Here is a 21,183-nt window from a genome sequence, read left to right as displayed (position 1 = left end):
CCAAAGCGATAAGAATAGACATGATTCAATGGCACATTTTAGTGTGTCACTAAAATGTGATCTTCTGCAAACTGCTTTTAACACAATAGGACTGTTACTTGACCAGCATATTTGATGGTCACATGCTTTTGTTGCCATGGGCTGTGAGAATCAGTAGAATCAGAATTGCTGTAGAAATGTGAATGTACTTTATGACGGTCTGTAGTAATTCTGTACATCTCTTATGTCTGTGTTCTTATAGCCACTTGGGCACTGAAGTAGCTGAAATGAGAAAGAGGCAGCAGTCACAAAATGAAGGAACATCAGCTGTGTCTCAAGCACCTGGAAACCAAAGGCCCAACAACACATGTTGCTTTTGTTGGTGCTGTTGCTGCAGCTGTTCATGGTATGTTCTGTAGTCTATTTGGTTCCGTATCCACCACAGGTAAATGATGAGAATGGAAAGTGCCAAGCACTGGGAACATGCAAACATGTGGGAGAGGATTTCTGTCAAGAGGCACAGTTTAACATTTCACTTAAGAATTTGATTAAACAGTTCTCTGATTTGGTTGGACATCTTGTGAGGGGGAAGAGGAGAGAGTAGTAAATTCGAGCTATATTTACCATACTTAGACCGTAACTAAATGAGGAAATTTCAGTTGTAAAACTAGTATGTGTGAATGATAGACTTGATACTGAATGCTTTATAATTTGCATTCAAAACATTTTTTCCTGCTTGTAGTTTTGATATTGCAGTTCTCTACATTCAGGAGCATAAAAGGGAGATAGATAGTCATAAATGGGAATATAGAATATGAGGTAACCTGTTTTACTACTTAGTTGTTGAATAACATATATACTGTAAATCTGAAAACAAAAGCCTTACATTCCACTTTATCTTTTAATTGGTGTGGCAAAATTTTAGTGTAAAAAGGCTCAAAAATTGTCATTGCTTGTCTCTTCCTAAATGAAGAGTTCACCTGGAAATTTAAAGAATTAAAGCCAGTTTCAGAAATAGATTTAAATTCTCAGTGTCTTGAGATGCACCAGGTCTTTATTTCTTGTTGTCATGAGCACAGTGTAGAGTAACACGCAGTACTATTCAGAGCCTGTGCATCCTGTTACATACATAGTTCAGTCTTTTTGGAGTGACTATTCCTCTGTGTATCTGTGTTATTTTCACTTGAATCAGCCATCTGGCACCAATCTAAAACCTGAGGCTATTTGCCCTCTGTATTTTAAAACACATACCAGCATGTATGCACCAGGCATCAAATGGGACAGCTTTTTCCAAGATGCCACATCCTGGAGGCAATACCAGGGTGGACCTGCCTTGGCTATTACTTCTGGTTTCACCTGGAGGCAGAAGATATTTGGAGCAAGGATGAGTGAGAGCTCATTCTTTCCGAAGTCACTTTTCAGTGTGTTCAATCCATACAGCAAAGAGTTGGAAGTGTATTAAGTGGGAAGAGAAGGAAGGATGTTTTGCCAGTGTTATCTCTGCTTTTGTGACAAGAGCACAATGTAAGATTAGCTATACTGCTACAGAGCAGAGGTTCATTTAGCTCAGTACCCTATTTCAGGAAATGACCTATAGTGGATACCACAAAGAAAGGTTAAAACAAGTGGACATGCATCTCCTCAGCCTACCCACAGCAAAACTCCTCACAACTGCTGGCAATCTGCAACTTAGGGACTTCTTGGCCCAGAGCTTATTTCTGTGTGTTTTATAGCCCTTGATGGAATTTTCTTTCATTAATTTGTCAAACCACTTTCTGAAGCGACTTCCTGAACTCATCTAAACTTTTGGCATCCCAAGTTTCCTGTAGCAATAAATTCTACAAGAGATCTGTGAGCTCTGTAAACTACTGCTCCCTTTTATTTGTTTTAACTTACTAGATGTTGATTTAATTTGATGCTTATGTTCTTATGACTGTGAAGAACAGTGAGGAATTGTTTCAAAGATGATGATGATTTCATAGAGCTCTCTCAAATCCCCCTTCAACTGTCTTCTCTTCCATAGTTTTCTCTATTTTAATGTAGAAAATGCCCCAGACCATGGTTTATCCTTATCTCTCTTCTATCTATCCACCTACCTTGTGTCTTTTTATGTACCTCTCCTATTCTGTTATCTCCTGTCTGCGATGTGTGACTAGATCTGTTGCAGTAGTCATGATACAGGTGTACCATTTTTTGTGTTTGGTTTTTCATTATTAATTCCTAGCTTTCTGCTTGCTTTTTAACAGCCCCTGAGATTATGTTTTCATAGGATTATCCACCATGACTACAATATTTCTTTACTGAATGGAGATAAAGCCTATCATTGTGCATGTACAGCTAGGATTGGCTTTGCCTTGTATACTGGAAGTAACAGCCTAATTTCTAAACCTTAAAGACAACTGATTTTATTTTTTTAAGCATGCTATAGCTCAAGAAGTCTTATTTGACAACTGTATTTTGAAGCTTTCATAAGCTTTGTGACCTTTGGAGACCCTGCTGTCCTTATATGAAGTACCATTATATATTTGAACAGCTTATGCATCTAAATTCGAGCAATTATTTATTTAGTAATTGGTTTTGCTATTGATACTCTGACTTTCAGGGGTCTTTGGGGGTTGAGGGCTTTCTTTTGGTAAAGTAGATTAGACTGAGCATGGAGAAATCCTGTCAATTTGAACTAGTTTTCAGGATTAAGTCAAAGAATGAGTTAAAGGGGATAGTGACATCGCTTGTGTTTTTCAAAATCAAAAAGGTAGAATGCATGATGTACCAAGTCTTTTCAAGCTCTGTCTTCTGTGATTCCATGGTGGAAACTCCATGAGAGGAGAGATGGAACAAGACTTTGAAAAAGATGATATGAAATGTTTCAGAATCTCAGTTAAAATGAAGTCATTTGTTCTGAGGCCAAATCTGTTTGGTAAATTTGAGCTGTCCAGGTAGAGTACGGATTACTGTTCTTGCCTCAGTTGTGTAACCTTAAAAACCTCACAAAAATTGTTTTTTAAAAAATATATAACTTAGCTAGTCACTCATTATATAGGGGATTCTAGGTAGGTAATTCTTTAGGGTAGTTCTCTGTAACAGGAAAGCCTAATAGATAACTCTAACAGGTTCTCTGGACCGAATGCAGTTACATGCTTTCCCTAGTTCCTCAGGTCTTTGTATTTGAGTAACGCAAATTTCTCAAGAGATACATATCTGGAAGTGTTTCTGGATTCATTAATAGTGAAGAAAATGTCAATGTCAAGATTAGGAGACTTTTCTTTTGTTTTCCCCCAGCCTGTGTGACTGAGGGCATCTTTTATATCACAAACCTCTTAATGCCTCAACTTCCCCACCGTTCATAGAAATGAAATGTGGCAGCTTTTAATAAGAAGCTTTCACTTTCATCTATTTGAAGAGTTGGTTCAATAGTTCATATATACAAACAAATCATTAGAATTCTAAAAATATCTTTTGTAAATCATGTGATGTTTGTTTCCTTCTGTTCCACCCTGTGTTACAATCAGAATACGCATTAAGTCTTCTGTTTGCATAACATTATAGGCAAATACTCACACCTTTGTTTGGGGAAATAGTACCTTGCTTAATAGAGACTTGTTAACAGCAAAAAGTTAGATCAAAAAATTATTCAATACATCTTCTTACAAACTTTTTTTACCCCTAATAATTCCTTCTTAAGGGTAACAAATATTTGGAGTACTCCATTGCTGTGGGATAACCCTGGTAGGCAGCTCAGCCTCACACAGCTTCTTGCTCACTCCTGCCCAGTGGGATGAGAAGAGAATCAGAAGGATGAAAGTGATAAAACTCAGGGGTTGAGACACAGACAATTTAACAGGCAAAGCAAAGCAAAGCTGTGTGCACAAGTAAAGCAAACCAAGGAATTCATTCACTGCTTCCCATTGTCAGGCAAGCGTTCAGCAGGGCTCCATCATGAGTAATGGTTACTTGGGAAGACAGACGCTACAGTGAACCTCCCTCCTTTCTCCTTCTTCCCCAGCTTCTATTGCTAAGCACGATGTCATATGGTGTGAACTATCTCTTTGGTCAGTTGGGGTCAGCTGTCCCCGCTGCATACCCTCCCAGTCTCTTGAGCACACCCAGACTGCTTGCTGGCAGGGCACAGTGAGAAACAGAGAAATCCTTGATACTGTGCAAACGCTGTTCAGCAACAGCTAAAACATTCATGTGTTATCAACACTGTTTTGGTCACAGATCCAAAACACAGCACCATATGGGCTGCTATGAAAAAAGTTAACTCCATCGCAACCAGACCTGGTACCTCTAGTAGCACTGGAAATTGTCAGGACAGTAAATTGCTTAGTTCAGAAGGGCAAAGCAGGGCTGATTACCCAGATTTGCTCAGACTGGAAAAGGTGGAGATAAATAGGCTTCTTAACTTGGCCATTTTATTGTAATAGGTATGGTCAGGATGTTCCCAAACTAGCTGAAGCCTTGAACTGGTGCCTGACCATCAATAATGAAGGAAGCAGCCCTCTTTAATGGCGAAAATTAAGTGCTGCTAAAGTTCACAACAGGAAAAGCTTGTCCACTTACTGGAGATCTTCTATAGGACGTTCCTGTCTCTGTTGACCAAATATAGACCTCAGGCACTTACTTCAGGAAGACTGCCTCATTAAAGCATCTAACAGAGAAGTACCAGTCAGTCAGGTACCTAAGGTGCTGGACTGAATCTCACCGTGTGTTTTAAACTCCCACAAAATACCATTCCCACAGAGGACAGAGGAAAGAGCTTCCTTCCTAGGTGTAATTTCAATGACTCAGGTAGCCCGAGGGTTGCAACGTTTTCAGTAAGACTCCTAACATGACAGTTTATAATTTCCTCAATTAGACTGTGTCCAGAGAAAGTATTTAGTGCTACGTCCTTACAGTTTTGAGCTCAGCTTGGCAAGGTAAGAGTAGACACCTGCTATTTCCCCTCCCCAACCTTATTAGCAATCCATTACTCCAGCTTCCTGAGCAGACATGAAGTCAGTCGTTTTCTTGCAAACACTTGTAAATCACATTCTTCAAAAAGCCTCTCGAGCACAGGGAGGTTGGCTATTCTGCCAATTTTATTTTGCTCTCGTCTCCCACCCAGAGCAGGAGTCATATATTTTTATCCTCTCTTCCTTTCATAAGGTGCTCAGTGAGTTTTAAAGCTGTGAGACAAATTATGTCTGATAATCCCTCTCCTTTTACCACACACAGAAGGCTCAGAAGACATCTAGCACCTGCCCTGCAAGAGATTTTGCAGTACAGGAGTCTAGGGAGCATGAAAAGGCTTCCAGGGGATAAGTGAAGATGATCACACCACTTCACTTGGTTCTGTAGCTCGATTCAAACATATGAGCTGGAAGGCCTTTACCTTTACTGCTGAAGTCTCCTGTGGCAGAGGTAAAGGGACTCATGGCTGGCAGCTCTGAGCTGTGCCCTATACAAAAGCCATGCCTGCCATTTGATTTCTTGTGAGACTTCCAGAACTAGTTTCCCACACCCAAAAGATGCCAAGGAAGATGGGATATTTGCTAGTTTGGCAGTTAAATGAGAGTTGCTCTTTGCAAGAAGCCTCTCTCCTTCAGTTCTTATAACTTGCCTATGATGACTGTGAATTATGGCTGTGAGTCTGAAACTTCTTCCTGATAACCATGTTACATAAACATTTTTCCTTAATAAAGAGAATGTTTTCCTTGCACGGGGTTAGCAGTTGTCTTGGGCCTACAAGAAGATATTTCTGTCACTTGTGCCATGAATATGAGATGGCAGATAAAGTTCTAAGGACAATTTTACATTAGATTAATATTTTTTCTCTATGGAATTCAACATTTTCCTCCTCCTAACAGATAGTGTCCATGCGACTCTAAATGAAAAAAAAAGGACAAGCCAATACGATTTCTGTTGCAGTTCCACCTCTCTAGTACTTTAAGATGAATAATTTTCTTTTTTTGGCATACTCAGTTTGCTATCAAAAATTATGTTTAAGCTTTGCATGACTCTACACAAGATAATCCCTGGGAGTCATAGTCATGGCTGTGGTTCTCTTATTTAACTATGATAGAAAGCTTGGAGGAGAGGGAAGCAAAGGAAGGATGAAAACAAAAAAACATAAATAAATGAATGGAATAAATTATAGCCACATGTTCTGAAATATATGGAAAATAAAATCCTTATCATTCCCATAGAATCAACTAGGTTGGAGAAGACATTTAAGGTCATCAATTCCAACCATTACCCCAGGACTGCCAAGACCACCACTCAACCACGTCACTGAGGGCCTCATCTACATAGAGTATGAATGCTTCCAGGGATGGTGATTCCACCACTTTCCTGGGCAGCCTGTTCCAATGCCTGAGCACCCTCTCTGTGAAGAAATTTTTCATGATATCCAGCCTAAACCTCCCCTGGCCTTCAGTAAATTTTCCCAGTGAATTCTGCCAACCAGCATCCTAAACAGGCCAAAGTCAGCTCTCCAAAAGTCTAAGGTGGAGGTTTTGCCGACCTTCCTGACTTCTGCAAGGCCTGAAAATTCAATCACTTTGTGATTTCTTTGCCCAAGGCAGCCTCCAACCGTCACATCGCCCACCAGTCCTCTGCAAACAGTGAATCTAGCCAGGCATCTTCCCTAGTTGGCTCACTAATGAGCTGGGGTAGGAAGCTACTTTCCACACGCTCCAAGAACCTCCTGTATTGTTTCTTCTCTGCTGTATTGTACTTCCAGCAGACATCTGGTAGGTTGAAGTCTCCCACAAGAACAAGGGCTAGCAATTCCAATGCCTGTCTATAGTGGAACTTTTATACTACGAGCAGACAAGAGGTGGGCCAGTACATAAAATACTTACCTGGGCTCCTGGATTTTGTTAAAGCTTTTGGCAAGAAAAAAAATCTTTGAAACAAAACACACATTTTGAAAAATAGTTTTGGCCTTCAATTTTATTTTATTTCACTAACCTAATTTTTTAATTCTTCTTTTCCTCCCTTAACACATAGGACAACACATCTGAAAGAGAGGTACTCAGCTCTTCTCAACATTACACCCGAGAAAAGCAAATGTGGAAAAGTGCATTAGGAATTATTGTACTTTAGTGCAGAATACAGAAGTGCAGGCTGCTGTAGTGTATTTTACTGAAATAGAAGGTGATATTTTTAAAAATAGCTAATGGGAAAAGATGTTCCATTCTTTTTATCCTTTAAAACATCACAGGACTTCCTTCCTTTTTTATCATTTGCTGCTGCAGAGGTCAGAGATGAAAACATTTCCTTTCTTTCCTGGAGAATAATTTATTCTGAGGGATAGCAGCCTTAGCTAGCACAGGAACTCGTGCTTTACGCTTCTGTGGGACAGCATCATCTGTACCATCCCAGTGCAATGGGCAGCACTGGTGCTTTGTTAGGGAAGCCGTACCAATTTTATTGACAGGTAGAATTTAAAGGTGGGTGAAATCCATTCTATGGCCTGTCACACAAGCTGCTGGTGTGATTTACTAGAAAATCAGTCTTAAATCACCTTGTCTTTAAGTCCTCATATCCACAGTGCTGAGGCCATGAGAGAGAGCTGCTTGGCAGACATTTCTGTTGTCACAGGAATGCACTGTGGGTGAATGTGGAGTAAGCATTTAAACACTTAGCCCTCAGAAATGGGCCTCTCAAGGTTCCCCGGACTACTTAAAGTAAGAAATCTAAATTCTCCGCATTTGGAAAAACAAGCAGAAGACACTCTAAAAACAGATCGCTTGTCAAGTATTTTTTTCATACTTTTGTAAGTTATGTTAACAGTACTTATTAAATAACACCCAAGCAAAGCATTTGTTTTCCCTTCAAAGGACAAGAAAGGAATGATCTCTAAAGTTTAAATAAAAAAAAAAAATCAGAGGAGGGAATAATGTCTTCCTAATGGGTATGATATTTAATGGCTTATTCTGCTTTATAATTTAGACAGAGCAAATGATTTTGCTGGAGTTTTATGGATGTTCAGGTCCTCAGGGCAGGCTGGGGACAGGTGGCTCTGTGCATGCTTTTTTACACAACTCTCCCAGGGCATCACAGCCTGATTTGCCAACCTCTGGGCTTGTGTCCGTCTGTGACACTGGGCGAGATTGTCAGAGTTAGCCTAATAATTCCTGTAAGTCTGCTCTCTCCTTGAGCCAGAACACAAATATACCTCAGATGTAACTCAATATATGGCTTATCCCGGAGCTCCAGAGATGGCAAGTAAAGGCAGCTTTGACCACTTCCTTCACCTCCCTCTGAAGCAGATGTGAAACACTACTGTCTGAAAGAGGGGAGCATATTTTTTCTATATAAATGATGCCACAAAGTGCAAAGGTATGCTAGAGGAGGTTTAAGTTATACTAGCTGCAGCGGGTTACTTCTTCATTTTTTCTGCATCTACTTCTAAAGAGTAAGATGCAAATGCAGGAAATTAAAATGTTATCAGCAAGCCAAAAGGGGTATAGAAATAAAATCTACAAAAAGCAAAATTTAAAGTGAAAACAACTAAATAAATCTTTAAGTTAACTGTTAAATCTCATGAGAGCCTGCCTTGGTCACTGTGGAGCCCTGTTCTGAATTAATCAAATATACCTCATCTCTCCTTGTCAAAAAGCAGCTCAGAAATATCTGTTTCCAAGCTCATCCACCACCTTTTATCTTCCTCCTTTCTCTTTCTCAGCCACCTGCCAACTACCTCCAAAACCGTGTGAAAGCACAAGGTCTTGCACAGCCTTGGAACAGGGTCAGGAACTGTGAGCCACCACCTCCCATAGCAGCAGTGGGTTTCCACAGGTCACAGAAGCATCTTTGGTGCAGGTCATTGCTTTGTAGGACATGCAAAGTAAACCAAAATCACACAGTTCTCTAGGAGAAAGCTGTAAGATACACACTGCATTTATCTCAGCAAGTGTTTGCAAACGGGTGGTCACTAAGGTGCTGCTGGCCTACAACATCATGGTGGAAGCACAAGACACTATGCAGACATTCAGCATGTATAAATCATTTTAAATCAATTTTTAGTCAAGAACTCTGCTTTGAGTAAACTTTTAATACTGCAAACAGAGTCGACATGTAAACTGATAAATGTTTCTATTTTCAAAGATGTGAGGTAAACTTGTTCCTCCCCATAATAAAATAGACATCTAATGCTAAGAGTAGAGCTTCTTATGAAGTTGGTCTGTTAAATTTGATCACAAGCCAGTGGTAGAATCCTCTTTAACATCAAAACCAGTCCTGTGCTCTCTGGACCAAGCTTTCCTAGTACCAGGATTTTATTCTTAATATTTTAAACTTTGGAAGTTAATTTCATTTTGGGGAACAGTTGAAGGCTCCTAGTTTATTGACATTGTTACCCATCTGTGATAACACAAACAGGTAGTGAATGGGTAGAACATAAACATAACATATTAGTAAATGAATGTTTCTGAAGGTTCACTAACCAAATGCATAGATTCCTATATGTATAATATAGTAAAGATAAGAAAACCTTTCAGAAAATAGTCCTATCTCAAGCAAACAATTCTGTACAGAAAATTGGAATGAAAAAAAAATCAGAACTGCAATCCTCCTAAATTGAAGAATAAATACATGCTCAGAGGGGATTTGGGATTATACAAGGCTCATTCTAATTCAGCCACACATAAGATGCTGACAGTAGCTCCTTAGGAGGAGATAGAAGACTAAATCTAGTTAACTTTAGAAAATTATCTTGATTCTGCCCCAGCACAGCACACAGAGTGCATTCAGGGACAGCTGCTCTTGAGGAGCCTAGAGGGAGGAAAAGCAATGGCAGAATCACCTCCACTGGGGTAAAGCAGCTTGATGTCTCCTCAGAGGCTGTTTAAGAGGTTGATTGCTTCAGAGCATCAGCATCTTGGCTCTTCCTTTCCACTCATGCCTGCTTCCCACCTGCCTGTGCCAAAATGCTGTTCAGCTTGGTGTCTGCAGAACAGTGGCTGAAGGAAGATCCATAATGTCATGACAGATTTTCTGTCACCAGCGCACAGCTTGACTGTTGCTGTGGGAAAAAAAAAAAAGGGAAAAAAACGAGAGTGCTGAGGATGCCTGAGTCCAGTTTACTCTGTGATTTTCAGTTGTTAGAAATTTTACAATTAAACTGTCAGCAAATGTTAACTCCCCAGCAGTTTTGGTCAGTGCAAAGTGCACAGTCACAGGCAATGATGTGTCACTGAAACCCTGTTTTGGGCATGGGCTTTTATGGACTCAGGCTACATGGTACGAGTCAGCACCAGGGCCAGTGAACTTTCCCAGCCCATTTTATCTCTGCAAGAATAAATGCAGTCTGCAGTTCCAAGCCATAAGAGGAAAAAAGGAAGAAAAAAAAAGGCTACCTAAAGCAGCAAAATTTCCATCTTACACAGGTTTATTTTTTAACCATGTATCATTCCAAATTGGTTTAAAATGACAGTTAAAACAGGAATAAATGTCTAGCAGTTTTAAGAGAAAAAATGAGAGAATGTATCATGGAAATGAGTCTTTACCCCTAATAGGTAACAGTTATAAGATGGTGATCCTCTCACTAGAAAAGTCGGTTAGACATTCATTATGTGAGACAGAAAGGCAAAGGAGATGCGAATCTTATCTAGTCTTTATAATTCCATAGCACATATATTTGCCTACATGGCAACTCTGGCTCTCCTGAAGTAGCTGATCGAGGGCCTTATATCAGCAGATGCTGAACACCCATTATGGAGCACTAGATATCTTCAGTTCCTGTTGACATCCAAGTTGAAAGTGCTTCCCACCTAAGGGCATTGTTTAACAGAAAATCTGGAAACCAGCAGCTAACATCCATCAAAACTGATAACTGTAACATACACAGGCTGGCACGGTTGTTCTCAGTCTTGTTGAACAGATGTTAAGTGGAAGATCCCCCATAATATTTGACTGTAATGTAGATAAGCATAAATTAGTTTGGTCCAGGCTAATTTCATAAAATATGGTGTTCATAAATCATGGTGGGAATTATACTTTACAACATCCTCTTTAATTAAAGAACTTATCAACACCTTATGAAAAGAAAAATCTTCCCAGGCATCTCTTCCCATTTGTAAACTGCAACTAAATCTATGGAATCAAAGGAGTGACCCCAGTCAGGCTCAATTCTTTACAGTTGCTGCTATTTTCATCTCTGCAAACGAAGAATAATAAAAAAGAAGGCAATACAGAAAATGAGGCCAAGGACCATTTATCAGAATTAATTGCAACTGTTAGGCTGGCTTGCTAGTGGATTGGAAGGTATTTATTCATCCAGCTACCTTTTCAAAGAATACAATTTCTATTTCTTTGAACACTAGACTACTGTCACTTTAAATTGTCTCATATATATGAAGGAGTTGCTTGCAAAATAGCTGTAGCCAGGAGTAAGGACACTGCAGATTGTCTAGTAATTAGATGCATCCATTGTGCAAGATGGAATATAAATGGTAATATTATTCTGAAAGAACAAATGAAGTTGACAGCCAGACTAGTGATCTGTTGGGTGACCTGACAAGCAAAATACACCCTTGAGTTGAATCTTGCCTAAAGCAGAAACCAGCTCTACAATAATGAAACAAAGCTAGAGTAACTCCATTAGGAATCATTGGCAAGCAAACTTCAGCAAGCCGTAGATTTCTTACCTATACAAAAATCGCATCCTACATCTGAGAGCAAAAATCACAAAAATTTATTCTAGACAGGACTAAAAGTTTCCAAAAGTTGAAACAGCTCCTGCTGTGGCTATCATTATAAAAAGCAATATAATCTCTTTAAAATAGAATCCAGCAGGGATTTTCTTACAGATTTTCAGAAAAAAGTCTGAGAAAAAGGGGAGTTTAGGAAAGTTGTTGCTTTAAATGACTAGTTCTTTCCTCTCTTGCACAGTTACAACTTTTCCTCAGTGCTAGTCTGTTTGAGGGAGGTACTGTCCTTTATTTCCAAAGTTCAAGTTCAGTGCACACTGGTAGTTCCCATCTGCTTTTGGATGCCTGCTGAGCTGCAATATCTGTAGCTAGGTAGTTTAAATCAGTCACACAAAAACAGAGGAAAGCGAGTTCAGCAAGGATGCCCATTAAGAGGACCAGTCTTCTTTGCATACCTTTCAGCCTGCATTGACCTTGACAGCATTTAATTCGTACACTCGGAAATCATCCTGAAGTGTAAATATTACATTTCTTTAGGTAGCTCCCCCAATATTCTTCAAGTGCAGTCTTTCCTTAACTGTGATTGCAGTAAATGTGTTGGGTTTGGCACTGGTGGCCACACCTGGAGTACTGTGCCCAGTTCTGGGCTCTTCACTTCTGGAAATCTGGGCATACTGGAGAAATTGCACCAAATAGGGCTACTAAAATGAGTAGAAACACCTCTCCTATAAGGAAACGCTGAAAGAGCTGGAACTGTTCCACCTGGAGAAGGCTCAGGAGGATCTTATCAATGCGTACAAATACCTGAATGGAGGGTGTAAAGAAGACAGAGCCTGGCTCTTTCCAGTGGTGCCCCATGACAGGACCAGAGGCAATGGGAATAAGCTGAAACACAGAAGGTTCCCTCTGAACATCAGGAAACACTTTTTTACTGTGAGGGTAACCGAGCACTGCACAGGTTGTCCAAAGAGGCTGTGGAGTCTCCATCCTTAGAGATATTCAAAAGCCATCTGGACATGGTTCTAGACAACCTGCTTGAGCAGGGGAGGTGGGCAGGATGACCTCGAGAGCTCTGTTCTTTCCAACCTCAACCATTCTGTGATTCTGTGTTTCTGTGATTCTGTGCTCAACTTGGCAAAGACTAAACTCAGATTCTAAATATTTGCAAAATATTTCAGGACATACTGTGGGTACCTTAGGAGAATGTCCCTTTTGTCAGGGGGTTTCCAGCAGGTTAGCTTTTCCACTACCAATCCGCTTCTGAACATTTTCTAAAAGAAGAAAGAATCTGTATAAAAATCACATCAAGGATCATATTGCAAATAGCAATCTATAATGGAAGATGCATTGACACATGAATCTTTGATTCCACAAGGCTTTGCTTTCAAGCTCTTCACGGGGTCCAAGATGAAAATGCAGAGTTTGGACAAATTTGAAAGCTTGTCTGCCAAATGTATACTGAATTCAACTCTTATGAAAAATACACAGGAGAATATAACTCATGGCTTTAAAAAGAGGCTGTAGTCCAACTGTCCCTTGTGAACAGAAAAGGTTACCAGACTTTAGATCTATTCCATTTTAAATTGTTAAATATACAGGAAAGGGAACAGAGTGGAACACTGCAGATTTGCTAAAACCTTTTTAGGTACTTGCTTTACTGAGCACATCCCTCTATGACTTACTTTAGCTTAGCATTCATATTGCAGTAAGGATGATTTACCTGCACAGTAGCATGTGGGATGCAATTTAATAACCTTATATAATGATCTTACATAAGCTCCAAATTCTTGGCCAAGACTTCCCATTAACAAAGAGATGATTATACTCTTAAGCACTAGATCACTTGGGTTCAATTCTGCTTTTACTCAAGCTGAGGAGTAGGACAACATAAATAGGACTGTCAGGACAAAGCTAAGTATCTTTAACTGATTGGACCTTAATAGCCTGAGATGCTTCAAATATCTTAAACCTTAATTTCCACCAATCTCCTTTTACTTCAATGGTTTATAGTTGAATCTGTAATGGCATTGACCAAGTATGCTGAATCCAGCGCAGTATTAAGAAAGCACTGCAATTGAAAAGCAGTAAAAAATTCAGCCTGCCTTCCTCTACCTTCAAAGTGTGGTAGAAACATACAACCTCAGATGAACTGAGAAGTTTCTTATTTTTCATGGGGAAGTTCACAACTCTGAACAATGATCAGCTGGCTTTATCATAAACCTTTGAACAAATTCACAGACCTTAGTGCAGGCTTTCACAAGGAAGGAAGGTAGAACCCTGTTCATCTCTTATGTTTTCAAGAGTATTTCCTTCCAAACTCTCAAATATCTCACAGGGATAAAAGCTATTCCTTCACACAGAAAAGTCTAAATAGCACTGCAAGAGGAGCACTGCAGAACAAAGACAGAATTGTCAGCCAATTCCTTCAGTCACCCCTGGACTGCTGCTAAGCATAGGTGTCAGAAATAGCACAGTGAACAGGCCAAGATACCTGCGTATCTTGAGGGGTTTGACCACATCTCCTTATTCCTGTGTCCATACACTCCACAATCATACAGTCAATGCCACTCTTCTAGAAATCTTAAGATTGGTTTAGGGAAGTGAGGATACTTCAAATAACCCAAAACTCTGGACTGTGACAGATGAGGTTCTAATAAACTCCATGTACCATGAAGTTAAGAGTTATAGCTGCTGGATTTTCTGATGAATCTCTTTTCTTGTAATCATAAAGCTTATGGGGAAAAACATCTACTATGACAGAATGTAATTTTTTTTAAAGAGCTTTTAAAAGTTAAGCACAGTATTTGATTTAAATTTAGTATTTTATTATATTAACTAGAATTACTTACAAGACTAGTTAGAATAAGAGTTACTAACAATGAATGAAACAAAGACAACTGATTATTTAATTTTAAAATGTAATGCTAATTTTTTTTAAAGCATCAAAACAAAATATGAAATTTCATTAATCTTAAACTTTCCCACAAATGCTATTTTGTGGAAAATCCAGTTCAGAAGTAAATTAACTGTCAAATCTATGTAGAAAAAACCTCAGTTCCAGTCAGCTGCATTCTCTACGAAACCCTAGTGGAAGGGCCTGCACCCATCCTAGGTAGCAAGAATCAGACCAGAAAATTTCCACCTTGAGCTCCCCGTTGGCCCAAAGGATTTATGATATGCGGAAAGGTGCATATGGAAGCCAGCAGCCTGCCTGCATTTACTGTTACTGGATCCTGAGCAGACACTAAGCTTTTCAGCTGAAAGCACATTCACGGCACACACAAGTGCCCAGCTGTCTGTTACAGACTGTTTCTCTGCTGTATTCTCTTCAAACAAAGAGATGGAAAAAAAGGGGAAAAATCTGAAGTACACCACACTCCAACATAGCAAACAGAATCAAGGGGAAAAAATACTACCAAGGAAAACTAGAAAAGAAGAAATTGCATGTTTTCTAGCCATTGGAAGAGAAAAAGCATCTGGTTTTATAATTTATTTCATTTTTCTTTTACTTTTTGTAACCTATGAGAAAAAAGAAGAAAAAAAAAGGCCAGTTATCACTGTGACTTTTCTGGTTACAGGTCAAAATGGTGAGATCATGGTCTAAGCTGAACAAAGAGCTGGGAGGTTTGTGACTCCACATTGCTTCCCCTATCCAAAGCTTTGAAATATTCAAGGGTTTTTAGCTGTAATACAAAATAGCCAGAATGATAATCTTGCAAATACTTGCATTATTTAAAATGCAAACCAAAACAAAATATTTGTTTGGGTGTTTTTCTGACATGAGGTAAGGCCTGCAGAATCAGACCTCAAGTTTATAAATTGTCTGTGCAAACACTTTTTTTTTCACTCTAAAACAGCTGAGTCCAAGCTGTTTGTTTTCTTCTTTTAAACACAATTTGGGTTATACATCTTGCACCATCTTTTCACCTAAGGCAAATATAACTCTGGCACTCAAGAAACTTAGCACTACAGGTACCTGGACTTTTTGAAAGAAGTTTATAGTTTCAGCAGATACTGCCAAGTAGACTGATTAGAGCCTTATGGTAATTTTTGGCTTTTCCCCAACACACTGCTTTTCCTGTGTCAGCCCACTAAACAAAAACTCCATCATTTAGTTTTAAGCACAAGGCAATTCATTTCTTCCATAGAGGAGGTTGTAGATATTTTTCACTAAAACTTGTTTTCAGTATAAAATTTTACATCCTGCATTTCTGTACTGAATTCAGTGAAGATCCATAAAACTTATAAAGAACTAAGATGGACACTAATTAAAAGAAAAAAATCCTTCACATTTTTTTGGATCTATTTCTTCTTTGGAACAAAATTTACCATATTCTACTGACTGAGTTATACCTGATTCTGATGAATTTAAGTAAATGACTCTGAAGTCTCTTGACCACTGTTCCCCTCTAGAGTTTCTCACAGACAAACAGTGCAGACATATGGAAATACCAAATTTGCAATGTTTACTGTTTCACCTGTGTCTGTGGATGAGCTGCACATCACTTAGGTTGGCCTTGCAGAACTCCAGAGGTTCACACAAGCCTCACTCTAGAATTCGTTTGGTGCCGCTAATTTGGCTGAAATTGGCTCTCTACTTCCATGCTTTGCATATATGCGTATTGTTACAGCAGTCTAAGTACTTTATTCTGTCTTACTATTCTTACAAGAAGATACATTCTCAGAGGCCAGAGGTAAGAGACCACAACACACGGCTTTAATGTCTGATGCATCACCTTTCTCTCTAACACAGCCAGGGGCCTGAAGGATATAATGCAAGTTTATCTGAGCCTATGCAAATATCTAGTGCAAGGCATCCCTTCTTCATAAAAATCATGATTCTAGCTCTAGATTTTCTCAGAATAATCATTCTGGACATTATTCACTTATAGTAAAAAGAAGTGAATTGTTTTCCTGAATTTGGTAGAAGCAGGTTTGTTACCCTTTACTCAGTTTAAAAAGAAATTTAGAAAGTTATCCTTGGATAATACTGTTCATGTAACATTTCATTCTCATGGGTGCCTATTTTGGTGTGATTGGAGAGATACAAGATAGTATTAGTGACTAGACTGTAAGTGATTTTGAGATTAATATAGCTGTATTTTTCTTTCTGAATGGATCTTTATAATATTGCAGTTATTTTTCATTATTATTGCTTTGTACAGTATAACAAAATCATCATGCTTCTCTACTCATGAAGAAACACACCCCTGATCAGTTTTGACTGCTATAAAGTTTAAATACTCCAGCTGTCAGAAAAACAAGCTGTCAGAAAATAATTCCATCTTCGGTTCATAAGAGATACTAAAGAGTGCCCATATTGCTGTCTGTTGCATTATCATACAGCACGTAGGAACCAGATCCATTTCTGACTCCTGCCAGAGCCTGCTTCAGCTTGTAGGAATGAACTGGTAAACAGAGCTGTGCAAACAATTGATTTTTTAGTGACTGACTGCTGAGCCACAGTATTGAAGACAGTCTGTTCACATTGAACTACAATCAAAAATGAAAAAGAAACTGGCATGCACTTTTTCTGCATCTGAATTAAAAGCACAAAAAATATGTTAATGGTCATATAGCATGTTTTAAGCCAGACACTTATAGTAAAAATACAGGAATCAAAGAGGTTGGAGACAGATGGGCACAACCACTTTGTACTGAAGAGTGAAGATATTTACCCAGAAAGATGAAAGATTCAGGGTTGGTGCCCATCTTTGTCTCAGAGTTTTGGAAACCACCTCCCCATCACTTCGGGAAAATGTACTAATCATATGTTATTGTTTTCAGGTTCTCCCCTCACTGGTATATAAAATACTGTACTCTATATAAAATTCTTAAAAGTATTCATTATGTGATTATTTGCCATGAAGTTGGGAGTCTCCTGTTCCTATCTTGTGTAATGAGAATTCTGTTATTTTCACCAAAGTGGAATAGCTTCAGCAGAACAGTGTGAAAGACATCTACCCCACCACAGTCCCACAGGAAGGGTGTTTCAAATTTGAATGAGTGCACTAACCTGTTCTTTCAAAGGAGGGCTTTTCATCCTCCAGTCAATCCTGAAAAAATAATTCCTATCAGAATCTATTAGGTAAATTCAACCTGTGTTTGTCAACATTTTAGGTGAATGGCCATTTTACATCATCTACCAGTGGAATTTTAAAATCACAGTTAAATCTTGATCTCTTGTGTTTTCTTTTGCTTTGTTTTGTTTTGTTTTGTTTTGTTTGGGTTTTTTTTGGAGGGGGGGTGTTTTTTTAAGCATTCACCTAATCTGCATCTACTAAATCACTATTACTTAATTATGGAAGTTCTGCCTGTAGCTCACTTGCACTGCAAGCTGGACTCAAGCATAAAAAAAATCCCTCTTGGCTTTTGGACCTCTGAACTAAAAATATTTTGTCTCTTGATCTGATAATAAAAATTCTTAGGAGTAGGATGGGTGAAGAGCGGTGCCAGTGAGATACACTCTTTCAAAGGATAGAGCAGTGAAAGAAACATGTCAGAACATTTGTTATCCAGAGAATGTTAACTAAATATTGATTTTTATCTGAAAACCAAATTCTGCCTTTAGATTATATATGTGCAACTCACTTCATGTAGCCTTTGGGCTGGAATAAAGGAGGTTTTGATGTTTCAGTGGTGGCTGGGGGACTTGTGGCCCTAGTGTGTGACATACACAGGTTCAGCCTAAATGCAGTCATTGTCCTGCAGAGCCTGGCATCTACAAGCTTCAGGCAAGAAGTAGGATTTGAGCACAGGTCTCCTGAATGTCAACTAGTTCGGAGTGTCCCAGTTTGACTTCTTATCTTCATGGCAGCACAAAAGACACCACTAAGGCAATAGGTTTTAATTATCATATTGTCTTCAGTGCCAGACATAATTGCAAATTAATGTGAAGGCATACTACATGTGATGTGCATAACTGAGAAAATACCTGAGTGAATAGTAACTGGTGTTAGCCACGCATGGGCAGAATATTAATCTTAGTAATTGTCACAATGACCACAGTGATAACAGCAATTTGTCAGTCACCAGATTTAGGCTATTGAATGACCCTTGGAAAGCAATTAAAGACTATTTGTTTACTGGATATGCAGAGAATAAAAGATCAGGTTCAAGCTCAAAACAATTTTCAGTTTCTTAATGGCAGTAGAATGTGAGTACGGCAGTAGGGAGGCTAAGCAACTTTAAAAACAGGCTAAAACCACTGGCTGAAAACATTTGGAGGAAGAGTCAGTGAGATTTTTGCTCTTAAATAAGTCCAACTCTCGTGATGATTTTATCCAATTAGCTTGGCTTTTTTACCTTACTATGCATCAGTGCCCTGAAATACTGATTTAGCTAAGTAATTACTCAACAGAACAATTATTTAATTGCTGAATGTGAATATTAACAGCCAAATGATAGTTGGCTATATATTATAGCTATATATAACAGCTAAATAAATAATTATAGCTAAATAAATAAAGATTTGTTTTCTGAACTTGGACAGTGTAACCTTATGGGGAGTAATTTATTAAATTTGTATTCTTTTAGTAGTCCCTGGTCATTAAAATTTTTACTTATAAAGTCTGTGAAGTTGCAAAATGGAAATGCACTTACTGCAAACAGATATTACTCATAATAATACTGTTGCAGTAGTTATAGAAATTATTGGTTTTGTAGAAGTCAAACCCAAAATATATTTGAAAGGTACATTGAGCTCAGGCCACTTGGGTTTACTGGAGTACTTTTTACTATACTGTCTAGAACAATGAAACCAGCATAAAAATGGGCAGAACCTTCCATAAGAACAGAAAACAAACCAGTGCTTGTGCTTTCCACTTAAACTTTGCCTTTAGACACCCCAAACTCTCTCTTTTTAAGGCATATTTAGTTTTATTGTACTTTTATCATGGGTAATTTCCAACTCTAGATTTTAAAGATACCTGCTGATATACTCCAACTAATAAATGGCACCCTATATGTTAATTTACATCAGATACCTCTCTACAATATCGTACTTTAAGTTAACTACTTTGTGATAAGTTGTATCAGCAATTTCTTCTTCTTAAAGCCTTAACTAAAATAATTTTGTTTATCCTGTTACTTTTACTGTTTAATTTTACACTATGCAGCATAATTATTCTGCCATAATCAGCTAGCTTTCATGATGGAATAATGTATCAAGGTCACCAACTCCAGGTACGCAAAGTGCCTTTGCTGCTGAGGACTGCTTAAATTCCACAGAGAAATGTGAACAGATAGGGTATTTTCAACTGGAGATAGCAACATAGCAAATAGCAACACAGCATTGTCATTTTGAGGTAAAAGGTAGCAATCTGTTATTGTGATCAGAGTTATTTAAAGACTGCTTTCAAATTAGCTTTGCAGTCACCAGTGTGTAAATATTTTTTTTCTAAGTGAACATGAACCAGTTCCTTGAGTGAAAACAGAACATGTCTGAATTCAGTGTACTTCTATGTAAAAATGATGGTTTCTTTCACAGGAAAAACATATCAAAAGTAATGTATCCCATAGAACTTCAGGCTTGACAGATGTAGATAAATAAAAGTTGAAATGTAGTGCTAGTGTTTGTCAGTGGGAACATAATACAGAATTTAGGCCAAGATGTATTATAAATTTAGAACAGCTTTAAATATGATACCCAAACTTGAGAAATTGTTCCAACCAAGTATAACACTTCTTTCTTTAGAGTCTCCCGGTTTTGTAACTCTAACTTCAAATATTGAACTCCAGCTGTGAATGGTGAGGCGAAGGAATTGTGGCCAAGTGTGTAGCTCACATTGTCACTCTGGTATAGATACCAGAAAACTGCACACCACACTCTAGGCCCACCATTTGAACTTTTTACTGAGGTGTAATCTTACAGAAAATCAAAATGCATAGGGCCTATCCATTACCCCTTTAATAAAAAAGTTCATTGAAGTCAACAGGGCTTTCTTGTCCATTTTCGTATTTCTCTTTCTTATTCACCACTCACTACTTCTATTCCACCTTCATCGGCCCATGTTGGTTTTCCTAAGTTTGGCAGAGATTTTGCATGAGCAAAAGAAGGAGTATTTGATCTTAGACATCAAATTAAATTACCCATATAGATTAGATGAGTCCCACGTATTTTCAGATGAGTCACTTTCTACTTCCAGTCAGACTGTGCATCCAAACCTTAGATGTCTGCTGCCTGACAAGTAAATTATCTCAGTAAAGCTTAGCTGCTGCTCATGTGATGAAGGAAAGAAAGCAGGCAACTTCGTTTCCTTTTGGACTGACTTGGGTGAACACTCTGTTATATTCCCAACCTACATAAGTTGTTTTTTCCTTCCATGGTGTTACTCTGCCATGAAATCGAAGGATACTCAGTTCTTTGCACCCAGCAGGCAAGACAAATGCAGTTCTACCTATGGACTGCAAAGAAGGGAGAGAGAGAGAGAAGCTTTGTGCCTTCCCTGCTACTCCCTCATCCCAGCTTTGTGTTCTGGACAGATGCAAGGTGACCCTAAGCAGTATCATGTGTGGACTTAAAAATTACAAGACAGAAAGTAGATGGTCCCTTTTTTTTCTCCTCCTG

At 38.6% G+C, this 21,183-nt stretch overlaps 1 protein-coding gene across 2 annotated transcripts in view; it reads left to right on the top strand.

Annotated features, from left to right (window-relative positions):
* Positions 1-266: 266 nt before the first annotated feature.
* Positions 267-21,183, top strand: part of RGS17 (regulator of G protein signaling 17) — a gene marked incomplete at both ends in the record, with an annotated part of 28,852 nt that continues 7,935 nt past the window's right edge. For both annotated transcript variants that reach the window (XM_080616929.1, XM_080616928.1), the window contains one exon: positions 267-385. In XM_080616929.1, the coding sequence (XP_080473055.1) occupies positions 267-385 (119 nt within the window). The remainder of the gene's footprint in view (positions 386-21,183) is intronic.

The sequence above is a fragment of the Psittacula echo genome (assembly GCF_963264785.1).
Source record: "Psittacula echo genome assembly, chromosome: 4".
NCBI lineage: Eukaryota > Metazoa > Chordata > Aves > Psittaciformes > Psittacidae > Psittacula > Psittacula echo.
The sequence above is the reverse complement of the archived record's forward strand: the minus strand, read 5'-3'. Positions and strand labels throughout refer to the sequence as shown.